Below are 21,895 nucleotides of genomic sequence, written 5' to 3' on the forward strand. Positions count from 1 at the left end.
TATTCTTCCATCTCTGTTCCCTGAACAATGTCGAAGGTCTTCAAACTCGTCAAGCCTCGTGGTGAAGAAGCAGAAACAGTACAGTCTATATCTGGCCGAATAGCAGGAACAGAGACTGACTGCTCATTATGCTTCATATGTCAAAAGGTGACGGAAGAGTTGCTAAAATGTCCAAATACAGGAATACACGTAGAAACAAGGGGAGCAGCTACAGCATTCTCGCAGACTATCTGAAAAGGTTCAATGAGCTTGAGCTTCTCCAAAAATCATTTCTTTTAACAGACTAGATGAAGGAAGTTGAGTTGAAGCAGCATTGCTTGCAAACAATGCAAGATACCACAAAACCTGCATGCTGAGGTATAACAAAACCAAGTTAGAGATAGCAGAGAAGAGGCAGCTGAAAGTAGGCGAAGATGACGAAGTACAGAAAGCTGCTGACCGCAAGCGAAAATGCAGTCTGTCACGACAATCAAGAACTGAGCCTAAACAATGAGAAGTGAAATGTTTCTTTTGCGAAGAAACTGCTGGTCTGTCGCCCTCTTCATGAAGCTGCGGTATTCCAACTGGACTGTCAGGTCGTACGCAATGATTCTGGGTGATATGGAGCTACAGACGAAACTCAACGCTGGAGACATGATTGCACAGGATGCGAATACCACCGCAATTGTCTCGTGAACTTGTACAATCGCGTTCGAAAGATTAAGGAAGTGTCTCGTAAAAGTTCAAATGATGAACAAGCGATAGAAGGGCTTGCCTTTGCACAACTGGTCATATGTACTGAAGAAGCTTTAGCGGAGAGCGAGACGGCTCCTGTTTCTAAACTTGCAGACCTGGCGTAGTTATATGCTTCGCGGATAGAACAGAGGTTGGGAGTCAAGTATGAAGGCAGAGTGCACACACCCATCTTAAACAGAGACTGCTTGTTTACTTTCCTAACATATGTGTACAGCATCAGGGACGTCCTGCTTGAATTTAATGAAGACCTCGGCAATGCCTTGGCAAAGGCTTGTGAACTGGATACAGATACTGATGTTGTCCGCTGCCCAAATTGTGCGACACCACATCTTCGGATATGACAATGTGCTCAACGGATTTCCTCCAGAATGTCAACAGGATTCCGTACCATCCGTGTTGCTTGCTCTAGTCACTATGATCTTGGAAGGATCAAGTATCGAAGACCTTAGAGAAAGCACTACACAAGCGGCAGTGTCAACCAGCCAACTCCTCAAATTCAATTGTGTGAAGCACCGAAGATCCGATACAGGCAGTACGTCTCGACCAGTCCGGCACACCACCATGCAGGAGACGTCACTTTCCATTTATATCGGAGTCATGATACAGACACACACTCTTAAAACGGAGCTAGTAGACACGCTGGCACACACGGAAATTTCTATTTCCTACGAGCGAGTCCTGTCTTTTTCGGCACAGTTGGGGAACAGTGCCTGCCGCCTCTACTACCAGAAGAAAGTAGTCTGCCCTCCCAAGATGAGAGACAAAGTCTTCACCACAGCCACCGGAGACAACATCGACCATAATCCACGTTCTACGACCTCAAAACAGTCATCTCATGGAACTACTATTTTGCTGGTGCAACATCCTGTGTTTCATGGAGACGGTGTTGACCGCGGCATCCGAATCCTCGGAAGGTCGAAGGAGACCTTAAATCAGTTAACCGTTTGCCACAATACTATACAGGTGTTCCATCCGTCAACAGCAGCATCAAGAACACACAGGTACCGGTTACCAACGTGACACCCCTGAGAGGCAACAGCGGTCTCAAGCAATATATTAAAACGGAGTATCTTTGGCTACAACACACTCAATTAGTCATTAGAAACACTTCATGGGCTGCAAGTCTGCAGTCCAGTAAGTGTTTCCAATGCATACCACGCAAGTCTGCAGTCCAGTAACACAAGTCGGGCTATCTGCCCCACCGCACTATTCTCACTCTTTCTGGAGAAAGAATACCGTCGCTATGATCAAGCACTCCATGGATGTCGTCAGGAACGCAGTGGAACATCTTATGCGGTGAAGAGAAGTTGGTCATTCTCTTTAGAGGTCTTCATATCGAGATGGCAGCGTTGAAGACCATTGGTGACTTGTTGCGAGGGAGCGCGTGCAAGCACTGGTTAAGGCAGAGATCACCAGCGCCGGGACTGCGGATTCTTTCCTGGAGGCATCACATGTCACTTGAACAAGGAGAGCGCATCAAGTAACAGCAGCAGTCCTCTTCACCATGCAGCAGAACGCCTACAACCACTACATTGACCAGTTGCGTGACGCCGGCACCGAGCAGCTTGAGTTCGCAGAGTGGTGCTGGCAAATGGCGGAGACTTGTCCCAGGTTCCACTACTGGGCAACTGTGCTGAAATTGGAACTGACGATCTTAGTGTACGTGCACTCCCTGCGCCAAACGTCGTTACCGATATACGTCGATGCCCTCAAAGAACTAGCAGTGTGGTGGCATGCTCTGGATCACGACAACTACGCCCGCTGGATTCCTGTGCACCTGCGAGACATGGTGGAACTGCCGACTAAACACCCTGAAATCGCCGATGAATTCTTCGCAGGGAATTTTATAGTCCCAAAACGACTAGGCAGTTCTCCGATATCCCTATCGATCAGGCCCACGAATAGAACATTGGAGCCATAAAAGGAGACGGAGGTGCAGTAGGTGTAACTAACTAACAATCCCAGAGCACTGCGACGATGGATTGTGGCAGAACCAGAGGTTGCCAGGCTCATCGAAGAGTTCCAGGACTCTAACCAAGAACGATCACAAGACACAAAGCATCATGACCAGACATCGAGTGTGCAAACTGCATTCCAAAAAAATGTACAGTCAATGATCAAAGTGATGAAAGACTTTGGGAAACCATTTGAAGAGGATAGTCAAGATCTGTTCTTACTCGACACCAAGGAGATCGCGCCATCTCGAGCAGTAGACGACCTCTGTCATGCATATAAAGTGGGACAGGTGCAGTTTGACAACTTTGTTAGAGAACGCCTGGTGGAGAGAACGAAACCTATACAAGATCCTATCAAAAGAAACAATTTCAAAATATTTGGTCAGCCTACTACTAAACCTCAGGCAAAGGGCAAGAAGCAAATGAAATCCTTCAGACACGACGTAAGCCTCTTCCCTTGTCTGTATATCGGATGCCAGAACCGGGATAGAAATCTAGACGAATTCTTCAAACATAAAAACCAAGCTTTCCCTCCTGTACTATCAGACGGCGGAGGCATCCGGTTTGGTGTAAAGAGTGATCTTCTCAGTTGTCTAGAATACTTCAGTCAGCCTAGGACTGAGGTTCCTCCAACAAGCTGCATTATCCTAGATGGAGCAGTCATCATTCAGTTGCTTAAGCCTGCAACGGCAAAAAACTTCGAAGAATATGCCCAGCAAGTTTTTGTGTCTTACATACTCTCAAAATTTCATCAAGCCACGCGACTGGACCTGGTGTGGGACCTCTACATAAGAAACTCGTTGAAAGGTGCAGCAAGAGCCAAGCGGAAAAAAGGGGTGAGAAAACGAGTGGTGGGTAATTCAACTATACCCAGGAACTGGCCAACTTCCTCAGAGTCGACAAAAACAAGATAGAGCTGTTCATCTTCCTCTCTGACATCCTCTATGACTCCTTCCAGCTTGCAGACAAGGAGCTGCTCATCGCTAAAGGAGATGATATCTTGAGAAAGCTATCGCTTCTGGATACTTCAGCCCTGGCACCTTGTAACCACGAAGAGGCCGATACCCGTATTACGTTGTATGCCGCCCACGCTGCTCACAATAGCTGCAAGAAGATTCTCATCTGCACAGTAGACACTGATGTTGTCCTGGCGGTGGCTCTGGCACAAACTTTGAATGAGGAGACCGAAGTTTGGGCATCCTTCGGCTCGGAGAAGACATTCCGATGTTTGGCAGCCCATGATATTGCTCGGGCTCTGGGTCCTGAAAAAGCTCAGGCACTACCGATATTTCACGCTTTGACGGGCTGCGACACGGTCTCCTGCTTCGCCGGACGTGGAAAGAAGACAGCATGGGCAGTGTGGATAGTGCTACCTGAGCTCACCCAGACGCCCACTCTTCTCTCCACTGCACCAGATCGTATTAATGAATACGCCTTGCATAATTAAAAGGTTCATCATACTGCTTTATGACATAACAAGCACAGAAACGAACATTGACAAGGCACGTCGCAAACTGTTTGCAAAGAAAGCAACGTCCAGCTGATCCTTTTAACAAAAGCAGAACGTCCGAAGAGCAGTATATCAGGGCAGACATGTCTAGGGTCAGGCCCTTTACTAACACTGCCATCATCAACCGACTGCCGTTGGAACAAGACCGCGGTGTGTATGAACCTCTATGAACAACGCTATGTACAACCCGAAGCATCAAATATCTGCTGGGAGCTCGTCTCTTGCAAATGCAAAGACTGCATGAAAAAGTGCAAGTGCAAGAAGGCTAGTCTGGAATGCACACCACTGTGTGCTTGCGACGGGGAGTGCTCTGAAATGTAAAATTATTAACTAAATATGTATAACTTACAAATTATCTTCCATACTTTACTTCAAAACATTCACTAAAACCTTCAGCAACAAACTTTATCTAACTTTTGATGTCTTTCGGGCGTCCACTGGCGGCCATTTTGGAAAATGGCCACCACAGCCGCCAGGGGTCAGTTGGCCGATGGCTCCACATCCAAATTTGTTCATCTTACATCGGTATACCTCTGTGCCAAATTTGGCGCTTTTATCAAAAAGTGCACAATATGTTGAAATATCCTAGCTAAACTGCCGCACTATTAGAGAAACCTACAATTAGACATGTCCTTTTTTATTTCTCATTTGGAATATTTTTTCCGTTACATATTTCTTTAGATAGATAGCTACGCACTGGTTTTATTGAAAATTCTAAATCTGATGACGATCTTTTGTTTTTGTCAACTCTGGTTCGTCTAAAATTAGAAATGCAATAGTAAATTAGTTAAAAGTATACTATATAAACATAACACTAAAACAAAGCTTCACAGCGCATTTTACATTGAATTAGATTTCACTCGTGGCTAAGCGGTTAGCATACACGCCTTTGGCGTGGGACTTCCGGCTTCGATTCCCGGTAGGACCTAATGTGGTTCGGACCCTTCGTTAAGCAGTAGGTCCACGTCTTACATAGCCTTGACGCTGAAAAGGGCGCTAAATTGAAATCAAATCAAATTTACATTGAATTATTTTACGGTACTGTTATTTTGAAACTTCACCTATACAGCGCTACATTGAATTATTTTAGGTTATCTTAAATTTACACTGTTCTATACTTCGTCGTCGCTTATTTGGTCCTCTCCTACTCTGACTACATTCGAGGAATCGCTGGTTATTTCTGGGTTTAAGATCTTCAGATTCGCTCGCAGACTTCTCACTTCACCTTTCATTTTCACTCATATATATATATATATATATATATATATATATATATATATATATATATATATATATATATATATATATATATATATATATATATATATATATTTGTTATGATCTTCCTCAGACAAAGCTTCCACGAGATCATTTCGGCTAATTTATCCAAATAGTCCATTCTTAACATTTCCCTCCGTATTTTAAGCTGTTCATTTCTAATTTTCCCTTCTTTCATACTTGGTATCAGTTTGTTAACTCTGTCGACCTCTCTTCCGTCCATTAAAATAATATTTATGTTTATAAAGCTTAAAACATCTCCAAAGCAAAGGTCACGTGCAAAGTGAAACACTGAGAAAAAACATTACACGGTTAGTCGCGCGCGGTGGAAAGCTCCGCAGAATCACTAAACAATCACTAGTAGTTAAACTAAACAACGGATAACAGAGTGATTGTGCAGGAATGTTCGGGAAGGTGAGGGGGAAGATTAGCTAGACGGAGAAGTCTGTTGGACAAACAGAATGGACACATGATTGAAAATAATTCCCCTGCGGTGCTTTTGACCGCGGCGCGACTACTCGAGGGTTAAACTAAATGCATTGTGGGATATGCAATAGTGTTTTGTATCTACTCCTACAAAATAAAGTACCACGCTACTTACAAGCAAGGGTTTTCAACTGTCACACTCCTATTTGCTTGAAACTCCTGCAGTGAATAAAGGAATCAAAAGAATGATATACGTGTTTTTTTATATAGAACAACATTGAGGATGAAGGGGTAAACATCCCCTAAATTGCGAACATAATGCAATATGACACATTCCAGCAAGGCCATAACTAGCAACGCACAACAAGAATTTGCTTGAAACTCGTGCACTGAATCAAGAAATCAAAAGTAGGACATACGCGTTTTTATATCGGCTAACGTGGGGAATGAAGGTGCTAAACACACCCCTAAAGTTCCAACATAGGGCAATATGACACATTTTAGCAAGGCTATAACTAGCAACACAATGGAAATTTGCTTGAAAATCCTGCAGTGGATAAAATAAGTCAAAAGTAGAACATGCGCGATTTTTCATTTCGCCTAACGTGGGGTATGAAAGTTCAAACATCCCGCTAAAGTGCAAACATAATCCAACATGACACATTTTAGCAAGGTCATAACTTGCAATGCAGAATGGGAATCAGTTTGAAATTTTTAAATTCAAGTCGTATATCACGTATGATGTTATTCCTACCAAGCTAGACTACTGTTACTCTAAGAAAACTCAATATCTTGTTCTGACTCTTTATTCTTAATCTGTAGGTATATCTCTTATCATTCTCTTATATATGTAATCTTCTATCCCTTTGGGGTACTCATGTTACAATTTGCACCATACGGGTGTTTCATGGTACATTGCGTTATAACTCTCCTATTTGAGCTTGTTCGTCCGTCATGATTCTAAAATATATATTTTTTCTTTTATTAAGCCTATGTTCATTATTTTTGGCGGGCTTATTTTTGCACAAACATTCAGTAAACCAAGTGGTATTTTACCAGATTTCTAGGGGGGATCCAGAGGGGCAGAAAGTTGAAAAAAGGGATATTTTAACCAAAAAATCCCTTTCTTCGGGATTTTCCTGCCTTAGATACATGATGGAGACATGTGAATGGTACCGCCTGAAAGGCAGTTCTATTCTGAAGAGAATGATGTGCAAACCATGTCCCTAGGTTAATTAGGGATGTCTCCGGGAATTTTTACAAAATATCCTTCTGTATACGGGAATATGGGACATTGTCGGTATATTTTTTTCTGGCGGGCTTACTTTTGCATCTAGAAGATTGAAATTGTGCATAAACATTCAACAAACTTAGTAGTATGTTGCAGATTTTTTTTCAGATCTCTGAGTTAAAACAGAGGGGGTCCAGAGGGGCTAAAATTTGAAAAGGATATTTAGACCAAAAAAGTCCCTTTTTCAGGGATTTTCGCGCCTTAGATACATGATGGAGGCACGTGAGTCGTACCGTCTGAAAGGCAGTTCTATTCTGAAGCGAATGATGGGCGGAACATGACCCTAGGGTAATTAGGGATATGTCAGGGAATTTTTATCAAAATATACTTCTGTATAGGGGAATATTGGACATTTTGGTATTTTTGGCGGGCTTATTTTTGCACCTAGAAGATTGAAATTGTGCACAAACATGCAGTCCACCGAGTAGTATTTAACAGATTTTTTTCAGATTTCTGCAGACATGTGAATGGTACCGCCTGAAAGACAGTTCTATTCTGAACAGAATCATTGGCGGATTATAGTCTTAGGGTAAATAGAGATGTCTCAGGAAATTTTTTACCTGATATCATGGCGTTTTGCGGTAATTTAGGGCATTGTGGGGATTCTTTATAAAATTTTCCCGCCCTTAGTATTGGCACACACATTCAGTCTACCAAGTACTATGTATCAAGTGTTTTTGAGATCTCTACATTTACACAGGGCCGTTCCAGAGGGGCCCAAAGTGTAAAAAAAATCCCCGAAATTTTCCTTTTGACATCAGTTTTCCCTCTCCTGGTATATGGTATGAGCATGCAAGTGGTACTATTTACAAGCCAGGTCGATTCTGAAGAGAATGGGGTATGAGCCATGATCCTAGGGTAAATACTGACGATGCAGTAGCTGCTTGACTGAAAGTCTAAAAAATACCCCAAAAACCCAATTACAAGAAAGGGCTATAAACTCACTTTTGTATAATATATCATAATCACATTTCTTAATATTTTCATAATCCTCTTGTTAATTTTAAATCATAATCTAACTAATTAAACTATTTCAATTCTCTCTCTTATTTGCACAGACTACTCTAAGTTTACTTGATAACAGCAAGTCTCCTATTTATAAGCACTTTGTGCAATCTCATATTCCGACAATATCTAGCACTTACAATTTGATTCACAAATTGCATTAGATGATTCTTGGGAAGTGAAACGTAACGTCTAACACGTCATAGTTCAGATTAATAATAAAAGAAAAAAATTGTTATAAACTTAGCGTTCTTTTTTAAGTTAACTTCATAAACTGCTGTTGTTCTAACAAATTAAATTTCTACATATGATTTCTTCTTTAGGACAACGACATTGAAATTAAGAATTTAAGAGTGGAGAACTGTGACTCGAATCAAATTATCTCGTTGACCAAATTCAATTTTTTTAAAGCAGACAACAACAAATTTACTTTCACAGCGGAATCAGAAATCAAGGAAAGTTTGGATGCGCCGATTAAGGTTAGTTATATTCCTAAACTAGAAATAAATATTCTCTAATAATTTTTGCAATCAAATATAAACAAGAATAACTAGTACAAAGGTTGAAATTTTAACTAATAAGTTGTACAATTTATACGGTTTATCATACATTGTTAGTTTCATCAAATCTAGGAGGCTCAAGTGGGTAGGTCATGTAGCCAGAATGCAAGAAAGTAGGAACGCTTTCAAGATCTTAACTGGACGACTAATCGGAAAACGACCGTTAGAAATGTATAGGAGCATATAGGAGGACAATATTAAGATGGATATCGCAGAAATAGGAACACAAAGTAGAACTGGATCTAGTTGGCAAGGATAGAAGTCAGTAGAGAGCTTGTGTGAACGTGGCATTGAACCTTCGAGTTCCATAGCCCAAAGAGTTAATTAGTTGTGTTTAGCGAAACATTTAAAGCCATATCTTATTGACGAAGTGTTCAGGTTCTTTCTAAACGTCGTAATAACAACTGAAGTAGCTTTGAAAGTGAAATCTTATAATGCCTCGACTTTCTTTTTCCATGTATTAAGTTATTTTGTTTGAATGTGATGGAACAAAGGAAAGCAACATTTTGCTTGGGCAGGGACTGGTAAGCAGGAAATATACGAAATTATTTTGAGATAGTTTACTAACGTTTGTAGTAGAAGATTAAATAAAACAATGCTTCCACTTCTTCGTGGCAACTATTAAAATCAAATAATGTCTTCTCATATATTAGTGAATATCTAATGTGCAATAAAGAAACAAGAATCAAATTATAACCATAGGCTTATAATATTAGTAAATTTGTAACACAATGAAAATTTCAATTAGTAAAAACCATATTTGACTAGTTATTCAAATATCCGAACCCTGCATGGTTCACATTAAAATTTTTTAAGCATTGACGCGAGATTTCAAAAAATTGATTTGAACCACATAACTTGCATACAGTAAGATAGTATAGCACTCATAAGGCAATCATACGCTTTGATACTCATTTTAAAAATATTCAATAATTATCAATTTATTTTCCTCATGTAATTTCTCGTTTCTTTGTGTGTGTGGAAAGACTCATCCTCTTTAAATCTGTCAACAATGTTTATTTATGTTTATTTTATTATGTTTATTTCATGTTTATTTTCAACAATTATGTTTATTTTATTTTATCACACCTTGTTCCCATAGCATCAAACTAAACACAAGAACACACTGAGCAAGGCAATCTCATAATATGCTAGGGTCACTACGAAAGTTTTGAGATTCGCATTATTGTAGCACAGTATTTGAATTTGAACAATTGTGTTCGGTAGTAGTATCTAGAGCGAAGAAGCGAAGCAAGATTCAACTCGCCTCGCTTATCAGCGTGGCCGTATCGCCTTTACTTGTTCGTTGATGTCAGCAGTATTGAAGCTCCCTGTCTAGAATGGAGCTCGAAAGGGAACATTTTCGGCAATGATCCTTTACGATTTCAAAAGTGGTTTGAACGACACACAAAGCCTTGACCGTTTGCAGGGGGGATTTGTGGACCTTTCTCCTTCCCTTCGCTTAAAGATGAAGAGAGAACTGTACGTCCGGCAACAGCTGTGTCAAATGAAAACATTGCCGCTGTGGAACACATGATACGAGAAAATCCTCGAACAACATTCAAGGACATTGAATCTACAGGAAACATTGGATCGCCAGCAGTAAGAAAAATCCTTCATGATCATCTTCGGCTCAGGAAGGTTTCATCTCGTTGGGTGCCCCACATTTGACTGAACAGCAGAAGCGCATGCGTGTGGAATGGTGTGAAGAAATGTTTGCAAGATTTGGTGGAGGCAATTCTCGACGCGTCTCTGACATTGTTACTGGTTATGAGACTTGGATCTATCAATTTGACCCTGAAAATAAACGCCAGTCTATAGTTTCGATCTTTCCAGACGAAAATCAACCCACAAAAGTGAAGCGACCGCTAAGTGTATCTGGCCATGTTGCAACTGTTCCACTTGAAGAACCAAGGGCTGTTACTGTTCAGTAGTACACCACTGTTTGCCTAACAAATGTGTTCCAGAAGCTTCGGGAACGGCGTCCAAGAACTGGATTGCGTGGGATCCTGCTTCATCATGACAACGCGTCCGCACACACGACCAACATCACAATCCAGTTTTTAGAATATACGGTGGTCAAAGTTATGACTCATCCGTCGTATAACCCTGACATGGCCCCGTGTGATTTTTTCTGTTCCCCAGGATCAAAGATCGCATGTGTGGAAAGAGATTTTGCAGTCCTGAAGAAGCTGTAGTGGCTTACGAGAATGAACTTTTAACACTTGAAGAGAAAGACTGGCAACACTGGTTTCAAAAATGGTTTTCGATTATGCAAAGGTATGTACAGTGTAATGGTGAATACTTTGAGAAAATGTGAGTGTTAAATTGATTTGAAGTATGTAAGTTATTTCACATCTCAAAACTCGTAGTGGCACCACATACATAAAAGGCACCATAGTTTCAGTACAATAACTGTGTCTTCATCAGAAGAAGAGTGGAAGTCTAATGAAGACACAATTATTATGGTTTTATATATACTATCACATAACCTTGTTCAGTGCATTGTTGGGTTGAGGTCTATTTTCTGTCACTAATGTTTTACTCTATTTATTTTCTAGTGTTTATATAATTATATTTCAGATTTACAATTTCAGTACTAAGACACTGATGTGGTTGAGGAGAATAGTGTAATTAAAATCCCCAAAGAATGATGCCTGTAGTGATTTCAAAGTAATTATATCTTTCCTTTTAGTGACGTATGCACGTACGTATAATACTTACGCTAGCTAATATTAGTGGTGTATCTACGCCCGCACTACTTTTGTCCAAAAATCCACTTTCCTTCCTGCTTGTAATTGTGACGCGACTGTTTCTCTAAGTGCTTAGTATTGCTGTCACCTTGGTATGAAGTTTCCCATATTTATTGTACTAAGGGACTATCCGGTTGCAATGATGTGGACAGACTTTCGGGAAATTGGCTTTAATTCAGTTCAAATGTAGACACTAACGAGGAAATCAATTCAAGTGTGACCCAAAATTGTGGACGAGTTTATGCGCAAACGAAGTACTTTTGTGCACAATTAAACCCATTAGAGGGGAAGATCCTCGATTTCAACCTTTCAGGAGATATAGAGGAACAAGTGGAAGGCTGGTGCTAAGATATTTTGCAAAGGTTTGAATATATAGCAATAGTACAAGTAAAAGAGACTTTCAAAAATGAATAACTTCTTCATCCACGAAACTTTAGTAATATGTCGCCTTAGACATGAGGGTTACAACTCGAAGAGTGCACAAAAATTCTAGGGGAAGAGTGTTTTGGAGGAGGAGAGCAAAAATAACGGAGTTGCATGAAATAGGCGTGTAAGGTGGCTATGTATAGGTTTCTTGGTATGGTGAATCGAATAAAAGCATCATCAGATCAAATAGGATGAAAAATGTAAAAAAATGGCGGCCGTCCGAACTTTACAAACATTTATAATTTCTACAATTATTAACCGATCGGAATGAAAAATGACCCAAAAGTATGTGTTTCTATATAATAGTAAAGAGTGAAAATCAAAACGATCCATCGACAAAAATTGAAACTGACAACCGTTTAAACTTTCCAAATAATCGTAATTTCCGCAATAGGAATCGAAGTTGGACGAAATGGGTGTTTGCAAAGCTTTAGGTGATTAGGAACATCAACATGATTCAACAATACAGTTTCAGCTTTTTTAAATGAAAAAGATCTACTTCTTTCTTGCAGTCCTGTATCAAAATGTGAAACAGAATTTGTAATTTTTTATGTTTCTGGTGATGCTGATTTAAATGAAAGCATTAATGGTCACCAAAACAAACCCTAATATGTACACACAACATGTTTACATGCAACAACTTTATGTGATATGCAGTATATCAGGCCTATAGGTTTTCGATTTTTAGTGGATGATAATATTTTTGTTTATTAATTCATAGTTTGTGTAACACTTTTGCACAAAATATGCCCTTGTATTTTGTTCACATAATAACGTTCTATTCCTTTGGCAATATAATACATTTTCGTATCACCTTTTCTCATTTCCTACGAATTAGTCATGATATATGTTAGTAAGTAATATCATACAATTTTGTTCTTTGTTGTCAATGATGTTTGTTATTCCTCATAGCTCCTTGTTTTTCTGCTCCGAGTGAAAGCTACGCCACTCACCTCAACATTCAACAACACTTTTATTTGCTCTGAGGTATCTTTCTTAAAGTTAAAATGCAATTTTCGAACATATTCACTCGCAACATAGCCGAAGATCCACAAAATATCAGAGCACCAGCTTTCCCCTTTCCCCTCTCTATCTCCGGAACGAGATTGAGGGTTTTCCCCCTAATGGAATTCATTGTTCACAAAAACATTTCTATTGAGCATAAACTTGCCCACAATATCGTGTCACACTTGAATCTGTTCCCTTGTAAGTAGATTCTACCTAGGTACTGTATATCCCAAAAACAAATTGTCCTAAAATGAATAGAACGTAATCATAAAGCAGGAAACATTAACATTAATCTCGATGGAAAATCAATGAAAACAAACAATTCCTCCACTTATCTCAAAAACCAAAGCAGGGAGATGGCTGAAATTCAGCTTAAATATAGAGTAGACTATGTAGATTCTACATCTAAAAAAGGTTGTTCCATAATGGATGGAACGTAGTACAAAATCACTCAATGTCAACATTAAAGTCAATGGAAAATCGATGAAAAAGTAAAGTCATCTACATATCTCAACAACTATCATGAGACGTTTAATTGAAAGCTTATTGCAAAGACATAATAACAACCTTAAAAACGGTGTATAGCACGAAAGGTAATTATGGATAGAACATCGTCAAAAGTTAAGTTGTTTGAATAAATTAATAATAAGGATATCAGTGGTTTAGGTTCTAGTACCATTACATGCTTACCTCATTATCTATACAAAATTTTTCAAAACAACACCGACAACGCTTCGGAGGTGATTCCTGACATCAAGATAAAACGAAAAGTATAGACCATCCTGGGTGCACAAGTGCTTCCTTTCGGATTTACAGGTTGCCGAAACATGAGAAAACGAACTTTAAAGGTCCATAGCTACAATACTATGGGATCTACCGTAGTCGGATCAAAACATTATTTAGGAATTAGTATGTGCTGTAACAAAATATCCATGTTTCAGAATCCAGTTGTACTTCCTCAATAATTTTTATACAGGTAAGTTGGTGAGTACTTCAAATTATATGCCCGTAGCCAAACAGCCTCTACAAAAATTGTTGCGTATCGTAAGATTCTGAAACATGTATTTTTGGATAGTACACATATTAGGTCCTAAGTGAAGTCTTAACCCGATTACGGCAGATTCCATAATTTTTGAGCTATGGACTTTTAACTTTCATTTTTTTTCATGTTTTTGGCAGCTTACAACTCCAAAAGGAAGCATTTGTGCTCCCAGTTTGGTCTGTACTGTTCGTCTTATCTTGGTGTCAAAAATCACTTCCGAAACGTTGTCGGAGTTGTTTTGAAACACCCTGTATATATTCGATCACTAATTACTGACATTCACTTCCAAAGTGGTGAGGAAGCCAACTACTGAATTGAAGTGAAAGGCTCACAAAAATAGCGACTATGTTTATATTGTTTTATCGATAACATATCACACCTAAATAATTTATACAAAGCGCATATATTCATGCGGAAGAGTAAGGAACAAAGTGTATTTTTTTTATTTTTAATCTAATGTCTTAATAAGTAGACAAAAGTGCAAAATGTGTTTTGCAAACTCAATTATCCTAGCTTATTTTCCTGTCTTAGTATTAAGTATTGATGAATCGAGCTTGATAAACCATAATCCTAAGTTATCTTTGAAGCAGTAAAACTATTTATTATATTTCAGTCTGAAATTGTTCTTGAGAAGAATATATTTGGTACATACATGACAATTGGATGTGAATACATCGGCGGATGCACTACAGATGATGTGTGCAAGATAATTCCTCAAGAATCAAAATGCAACTTGAACGGAAAAGAAGTTCCCTGTACATGTCCTCTGAGAAAGGTAGAGAAAAACGTTTGAAAATATTGTTGTTAATTCATCCCAAGAAAGCTTAAAGTGGTACAGTGAACTGTTAGTTTAAGATAAATTTCCAATTTTAACGGACTTCCAATAACGTCAGAAAAATTCCAGGACCAAGGCCGTAAAAAATAGAAAATTGCATTTACCAAGTAATGATACTAGCTCCTATCAAAGTAGTCCCCTCGGCTATTTATACACAATTGCCAACGTTTCTGGAGGTCTTGAAAGCAAACAGGGAAATATTCAACTGCAATGCGTGTAAGCTCATTTATCACAGCCCGTTGGACGTCAGCGATAGCTTGATGAAGCTTTTCTTTCAATCGCCTTCTCACTGGCAGAAACAAGAAAATATCACAAGGTGAGAGATCAGACAAATATGGCGGATGTGGGATCGTTAACAGATAAAGCAGTATGGTGTCTTGCATTCTCATGCAGTAAGAATCAGTCCTGAAAATGCCACAAATCAGGGCTACGACGTCGAGCTGCTTGTCGCAAACGTTTCAAGACTTCGATGTAAAGAGTTTGGTTCGCTGTTTGACCAGGAGGAATATACTCATGGTGAGCCAATCATTTACTATCAAATAACGCGATTAACATTGTCTTTGTTCTTGAAGGTTGTCGTTAAATGTTTTCGAGGTTGGTAGTCTATGATTCTGGCATTCATCACTTTGAACCTTTGTGTGAGGGGCACACTGGCAACACCAACTTTAATCCACTGCATTAACCTTTGACACAAGTATGGGATCACGTATGGCCCTATCTAATAATTCAGCAGACTTTCTTCGTCCTTCCTCTTTCTGTTCGTTTGTCAGTGAGTGAGAGACGATTTTCCATGTTCCTAAATCTTCGCGTAAAACCTTATGACACGCATATGATTCACATTCAGTTCTTATGATAACGTACGCACAATTACAACACGGTCTTCTTGCAATAACTGCCATACACGCTCCACGTTTGCATCGTTATTTGCTGTAGACGGGCGACCTGGTCTGGCACAGAATTTCTGCCTTCACGAAATCTCGTGTGCCACTCGAAAACACGAGTTATTGAAAGTGCCTTGCCTGCATATGCTTACTTAATCATGGCGTACGTTTCACTAGGAGTTTTCTCGAGCTTAACGCAGAATTTAATGTTTACTCTTTGCGCACAATCAGCATCCATTGTGTCACCTTAACTAATGCGACAACAACCCGAACAGTGTGCTCCTAAGCACAGCCCTGCCACCTAGTGAGTTTGTTCTGAAAGTTGGCCAAGGTCATGTCAAGTAAGAACACATACCAGACAACATAAGAACAACACTGGTTCATTTTTAGTATTGCAAACTCAGAAATAAAAAAATGTCCTGTAACTTTTCTGACAAAGGTTTATATATATATATATATATATATATATATATATATATATATATATATATATATATATATATATATATATATATATATATATATATATATATATATAATATCACAAATTTTAGTAATGTATAATTAGCAACACAATTATAAATATTAATATTATTTATGTTCAGAATTAAAACATATTTCGTAATTTTTCATTGATACGATAATACTTTATTTAACCTAAAATAATTGTAAAGCTTATAACTATTTATGATTAGCATAAGAAACAAAACCTGGTACATTTTCCTGTGGAAACGTATCTGGTTCGGATTTCATGTTAAATTTTATTTTTATTTCCAATGTAGTGTCATAGTGAAAGATGGCCTCATCAACCAAGATGGTCATAATGGGAAAATTCTGGCCTCGATGCGTGTGACTTCTTGAAATCAATTGTGTAGATCCTAACATTAACTGATATATAGGAAATTTTATGTAGTTATTAACTATAAAATTATTTATAAAAGATTTTAATATTTAATATTATTAATATATTGGTATTTCTGAACTGTAATAGAAAAATCTCGATTTTTTATCTACTAAAGAAGTATATGTACCCGCTTTTGAATTTATTTGGCATCCACGCCTTGATATTGTCAAAATTTTGTATTATAGAATATATACAAGTAATCTAAAGGATATATTCCGTTTTAAGTCCAGGGTCTCTTTGCAACAGTGATATTGTATCTAACGTGATCTTACAGTTTAAAGTTATTCGAATTACCATAATACGCTGAAATTTAAAGCTTTTTCCACCCAAAACCTATATATTGCATCACGTTCGCCCTATACAAAATACAAACTGCAAAGGATAGAAATATTTTAAGATCGATATTTTTACAATATTTTTTTTTCTTTAATAATTTTCCAGTTCACTAATAGTTTGATTATTCTGAAACTTAAGACAAACGAGATACTAAATAATTTGTTAGGCATTGTCAGGATTTTTGTGAAATTTAGAATGTCTCCTTTTTGTTCACTCAACCATAGGTTGGTGTAGAACATGGAAATTTTAAAACTTTCCTCTCCCTTGGGAAAACTCTTTTATACTTTGATAAAGTCTCTTCTTCGTAATTGCATCTAGATATTCTATCCTTGATCTTGCTCTTCCTGCTTTTAATTCTGCCTTTTCCCACCATCAGCACTGTGATCCAATCGGAGAGCCGAATAAGATGACCAAGCATTCTGTTTCTTCTTTCTCCTATTATCTTGATGATCTGTCGTCCTTCATTAGCTTTCTTTAGTACGTCGTCATTCCTGTTTCTTTCGGTCCATGATATATGCAGCATTCTGCACCAACACCATATTACTTTCAAATGCTTCCAGCCTGAATATTTCAGCTTTCCTCAATGTCCACGTCTCTGATCCGTAAACCGCCACGCTCCATACCAGGGTCTTAACAAATCGGTTACGAACATCCAGCAAAACATTTCTTGATGTTAGCAGTTCTCTTTTGCTATTGAATGCATGTTTAGCCTGCACTATTCTGGAACTTACGTCTTTTGAGTGTAGAAAGTGATATTTATTAATCCTATCAATTTCTTGTGTGATCCTGTTTCATTATCAGTAAAATATGAGAAGTAACGTAATACATAACGTGAAAGTGAAAATAGATAATTTTCCACAATAAATCGATTGATGATCTGACTCGCATGTTGATCATATGTCCACAAAGCATTTATGATATTTTATTAAGATCATCTCCATAGCGAAATAAGATTATATAGAGCATTTCCCATTGAGCATAAATCTTTTAGAATCGATGTGCATTGATTATTTATAGAAAATTGTGAAATAAATTTAGTAAAATTATTCCTAATCACAATAATAATTAATTTTATAGAACTAATCAGGTTGATAGGAAAAAAGAAATTAGATTCTAAAGAAATTAATGTCTGATTACATGTAATTCGTACAAAATACTTGTATACGTATTCAGAATTAGTCTCGCTGGTACTATATATAATAAGAAGATTCAATGTAAGTTTAATTGCTGTGGAAAGAATATTCTTTAGTTTCTTGAAAATAGTAAAACTTTTATTACCACATCCCTTCATTTAATGTCTAATTAAATATTCCAGGGCAAATACACAATACCTGCAGGATCAATAACATTTGAACTTCCAGATATACCTACAATTTTCACAGGGCTATTTAAAGGCAACATAAAATGGTACAAAGGAAATCTGAAAGTAGCTTGTTTTGACTTTAAATTTGAACTTGAATAAATCAAGTGTACGTTTCTTAAATTAAGTATTCTGTAATATTTTACCAATTATATAATTAGAAATCACAAACTTCTCACATGTCCTAAACTATACTGTAAATTTAAATGTATAATCTTAGAAGGAAGAAATAAAGCCAAATTAGATTAGCCCTGAGTTTCATTTTGCAAATAATAATGCGATTTAAAAAGACAATTAGTGCCTCAGACAAAAGAAACCAATAGTGTTCTAGTAAAGAGAGGGCGAAATCATCACTTTAAGAGATCTAGTCACTGCGAAATTAAAATACCGATAATTTTACAGTAATTATGTGATATCTTCAAACAAATAAAAGATAACCGAAATATGGAACAAAAGCGCCCTAGATAATATTATTTTGCATGCAGTACCGTTATCATGAGTCACCTAGAAGCTTTCCGTTTGCAGCTATTTATAAACGCGAAAACAAATGCCGATTTTCTAAATGGTTGGAAAAAGAAAGCAGATAAATGAGTTGTGATAACGGTATCTCATGTAAAATAATATTGTGTATAGAGCTCTTGTTTCACTTTTAGATGATCTTTTATCTATTTGAAGATACCACATAATTACTGTAAAATTAGCGGTATTTCAATTTTGCTGTGATGGGACCTCTTAGGTTTCATTCATAAATGCGTTGAGTGACAGAATTTCAGAGAAATTTTTATTTTGGTAATTTCTATAAAATTTCATAGTCATACTATACAATATTTCTATATTGCTATCAGCTGCAGTATTCATAAACAATATTAATTAAGACCTATGATTCAACACCAGACATAGATATTTACATTGACTGGAGCGAATTAGCTTAAACTAATAATAATCCTCAAAATGGTATTATTTATTGAAACAATCTTTTAAAGCCTTAGTAAATTTAGCGATATTGAAGATAATATGTTTAGTACATCTCAAATTTCGTTCCTGTGTAAAAATCATGTAAATTAATTGGAAAAGTCAAGATACAATGAAATATCGATATCTCTATGTTCACTGTGAAACACTGTGATTCTAAAGTTACCGAACTATGCATTTAAAATGTAATTTACTTAATTTATTCATTTATACACGAATAGAATTCCAGATACAGCTGAACGCCAGTTTACATGGAATATCTAACAAATCTAAGAGATGAAATATATATGCAATAATAATAATAATAATGTAAAGACATCTAAGTAATAACAAGAAAGTTTGTCTATAGTTCAGTAAAATATACTCCATTACAATGGTGTCGTAGTGTAGAGTTTTATGCAACTTCAGAATTCAGTGAATCTACGAATATATGTGAAATTACATTGTATAACTTAGGGAGCCTGCAGAGCACAGAGTGTTGAACTATTGACAGTCTAGTTCGCACTATAATAAAAAGATGTACGCTACGTGTTTAACTGAATAAAAATAGGAAATACAATTCTGAGAGTACGTTTAGGACCTGAGTTGTCCATGTGTGAGTTTGTATCGTCTAAGGAATTGAGATCGCTATATTTATCGACCGAGTTTGGCAGGGTCAAGCTCAGATCGCCTTGTATTTGGTACTTTATTTCAAAATAACTACTCGCCGAATCTGAACAAAATTCGATTAACTTATAGGTCATCGTCTAGGAAATAAAGAATACTATATTTGGTGGACAGGTTTGATCATGGACAGGCTTAGATTGCCTTGTATCTTATACTTTATTTCTTTCAGTAACTGCTGGGCGGATCGGAAGCAAATTTCTTGGAAAATAACCCATTATCTAGTTAGTGAAAATGTCAAATTTGGGGGCCGGGTTTAGCTGGGGACAGGCTCGGCTCGAGAGCAGAGCCTGTGCTCTACAACTTTGCAAATTTCTGACTTCGGGTCACCTCGGCTTCTTATACCTAGATTCCTATTTACGGTATCCAAACATCTCATATACAATTCAGAAATATCGCGATGTTCAATGAGAATTAACTTTGCATAGTAAATTTATCAGATGTATCTTTATCAAACTTGTAAATCATTGTGCATCTACTGGTAAGTTTGATTCATATTTAACGCACTTTGGGCACCGAGAATGTATGATAAATGGAGTTTAAAGTGAAATTCGAATCACCAAAAAGGAGCACAGTGGCTCAGTGGTAAAGCGTTTGCCTATGATGCATTGGATCCCTGGTTCGATCCCAGCTCGTGCCAAGTGAGCTTTGTGTTGGACAAACACCGTGTTTGTGGGTTTTCTAGTTATTCTGTCATTTCCTCTCACTTTATTAAATCCACCATCCTCATTAAGTTCTTATCACACCGTCTCCTTTAGCCTAGCCGGCATAGGACGTAAAACTTAAAAATTTTTCGAATCGCTGAAATATGATAGAACTTTAAGGCTCTCCTAAAGGGAATCAAACCCGAGAATATCCTCGAGCCATAAAAATAGTTAATTTTCACGTGATATATAGAAAAGTCACTGTTCAATCACAATAATTGTTCTTTAATTATTTAATCATCTTGTATTAACTGGTAAGCTTGTCGAAACGGATTATCCTCAATCAAGGAACAAAAGTGAAGTACACATAATTAGGGAAACGAATAATGCTGCAACTCTTCTAGAAGAACAAAGACCGAGACATCTGCCAAAGTATCAAACAACTTTTCACAGTAAGGATATGTTGCAGATATTTAAGGCAAGAGTTTCTTCTAGAAAATATTGTTCTTGTAGGAAAAACAAAAATTGGCTAAATGATGCTCCCGGCAGAAGAATTGCATTCAATTTCAATTTAATTTATCTTAGATCCGAAGATCAGTTAATGCACTCCTGTTGGATGAAGTCTTCCGGAAATAAGTTTACAAAAAACAGTTCAGACTAGTTTGTACTATCAGTTATGAAAGTTTAATGCAAAAATGTGAACAACTAGGTAGACGAATTGTCTGATTAAATATCCCTTTGAATGAGAAGATTATTCAGTCTAATGAACGGTTACAAAAAAAATAAGTAACCAATCGCAAGATTAGAGAAAAAAGTTGAATCAAAACTAATATAACTAAAGAACAATGTTCGCCATGAAAATGTGTACTATAAGAAATCCACGCAAGGAAATGTGTAGGTTTTTTGACACTACAGATAAGTCAGCCATGAATATAAAAATTACACCAACTTTAGCTTCTGGAAATGATCTATTGCCACGTTTTCAGTATATTGTGTCGTGATCATTGAAGCAATTTTTGAGTTTATATACTTGTATGTCAAAAGTAAAATGCTGGTCGATTGTCTCTTGTTATCAGAGTTACTAATGCAGCAACTTTATCGCTTGATCTAGAAATTGAAGAAAAATATATGATACCAACAGCAACTGGTTTAATTATCAATGTTATAGTAGAGATTTAGCGACATTTTAAATGTTCTCTAACGACTAAACTAACATTATTTCCATTAAAATTGTTTTTTCTAGTGTCTTCTTGCAGTATGTTTAGCGACATTATTGTTCACGTTGTCGGCAACACTGCATATAATGTTTAC

The 21,895-nt window shown here is 37.3% G+C and overlaps 1 protein-coding gene across 1 annotated transcript in view; it reads left to right on the forward strand.

Annotated features, from left to right (window-relative positions):
* Positions 1-18,407, forward strand: part of LOC145670647 (ganglioside GM2 activator-like) — a 29,697-nt gene extending 11,290 nt beyond the window's left edge. Inside the window, exons 3-5 of the mRNA XM_081739437.1 lie at positions 8,524-8,679; positions 14,603-14,764; positions 18,261-18,407. Coding sequence (XP_081595563.1) covers positions 8,524-8,679; positions 14,603-14,764; positions 18,261-18,407 — 465 coding nt within the window. The remainder of the gene's footprint in view (positions 1-8,523; positions 8,680-14,602; positions 14,765-18,260) is intronic.
* The last annotated feature ends 3,488 nt before the right edge of the window (positions 18,408-21,895 follow it).

This window comes from Thermobia domestica, chromosome 14, assembly GCF_964235325.1.
Source record: "Thermobia domestica chromosome 14, izTheDome1.hap1.1, whole genome shotgun sequence".
NCBI lineage: Eukaryota > Metazoa > Arthropoda > Insecta > Zygentoma > Lepismatidae > Thermobia > Thermobia domestica.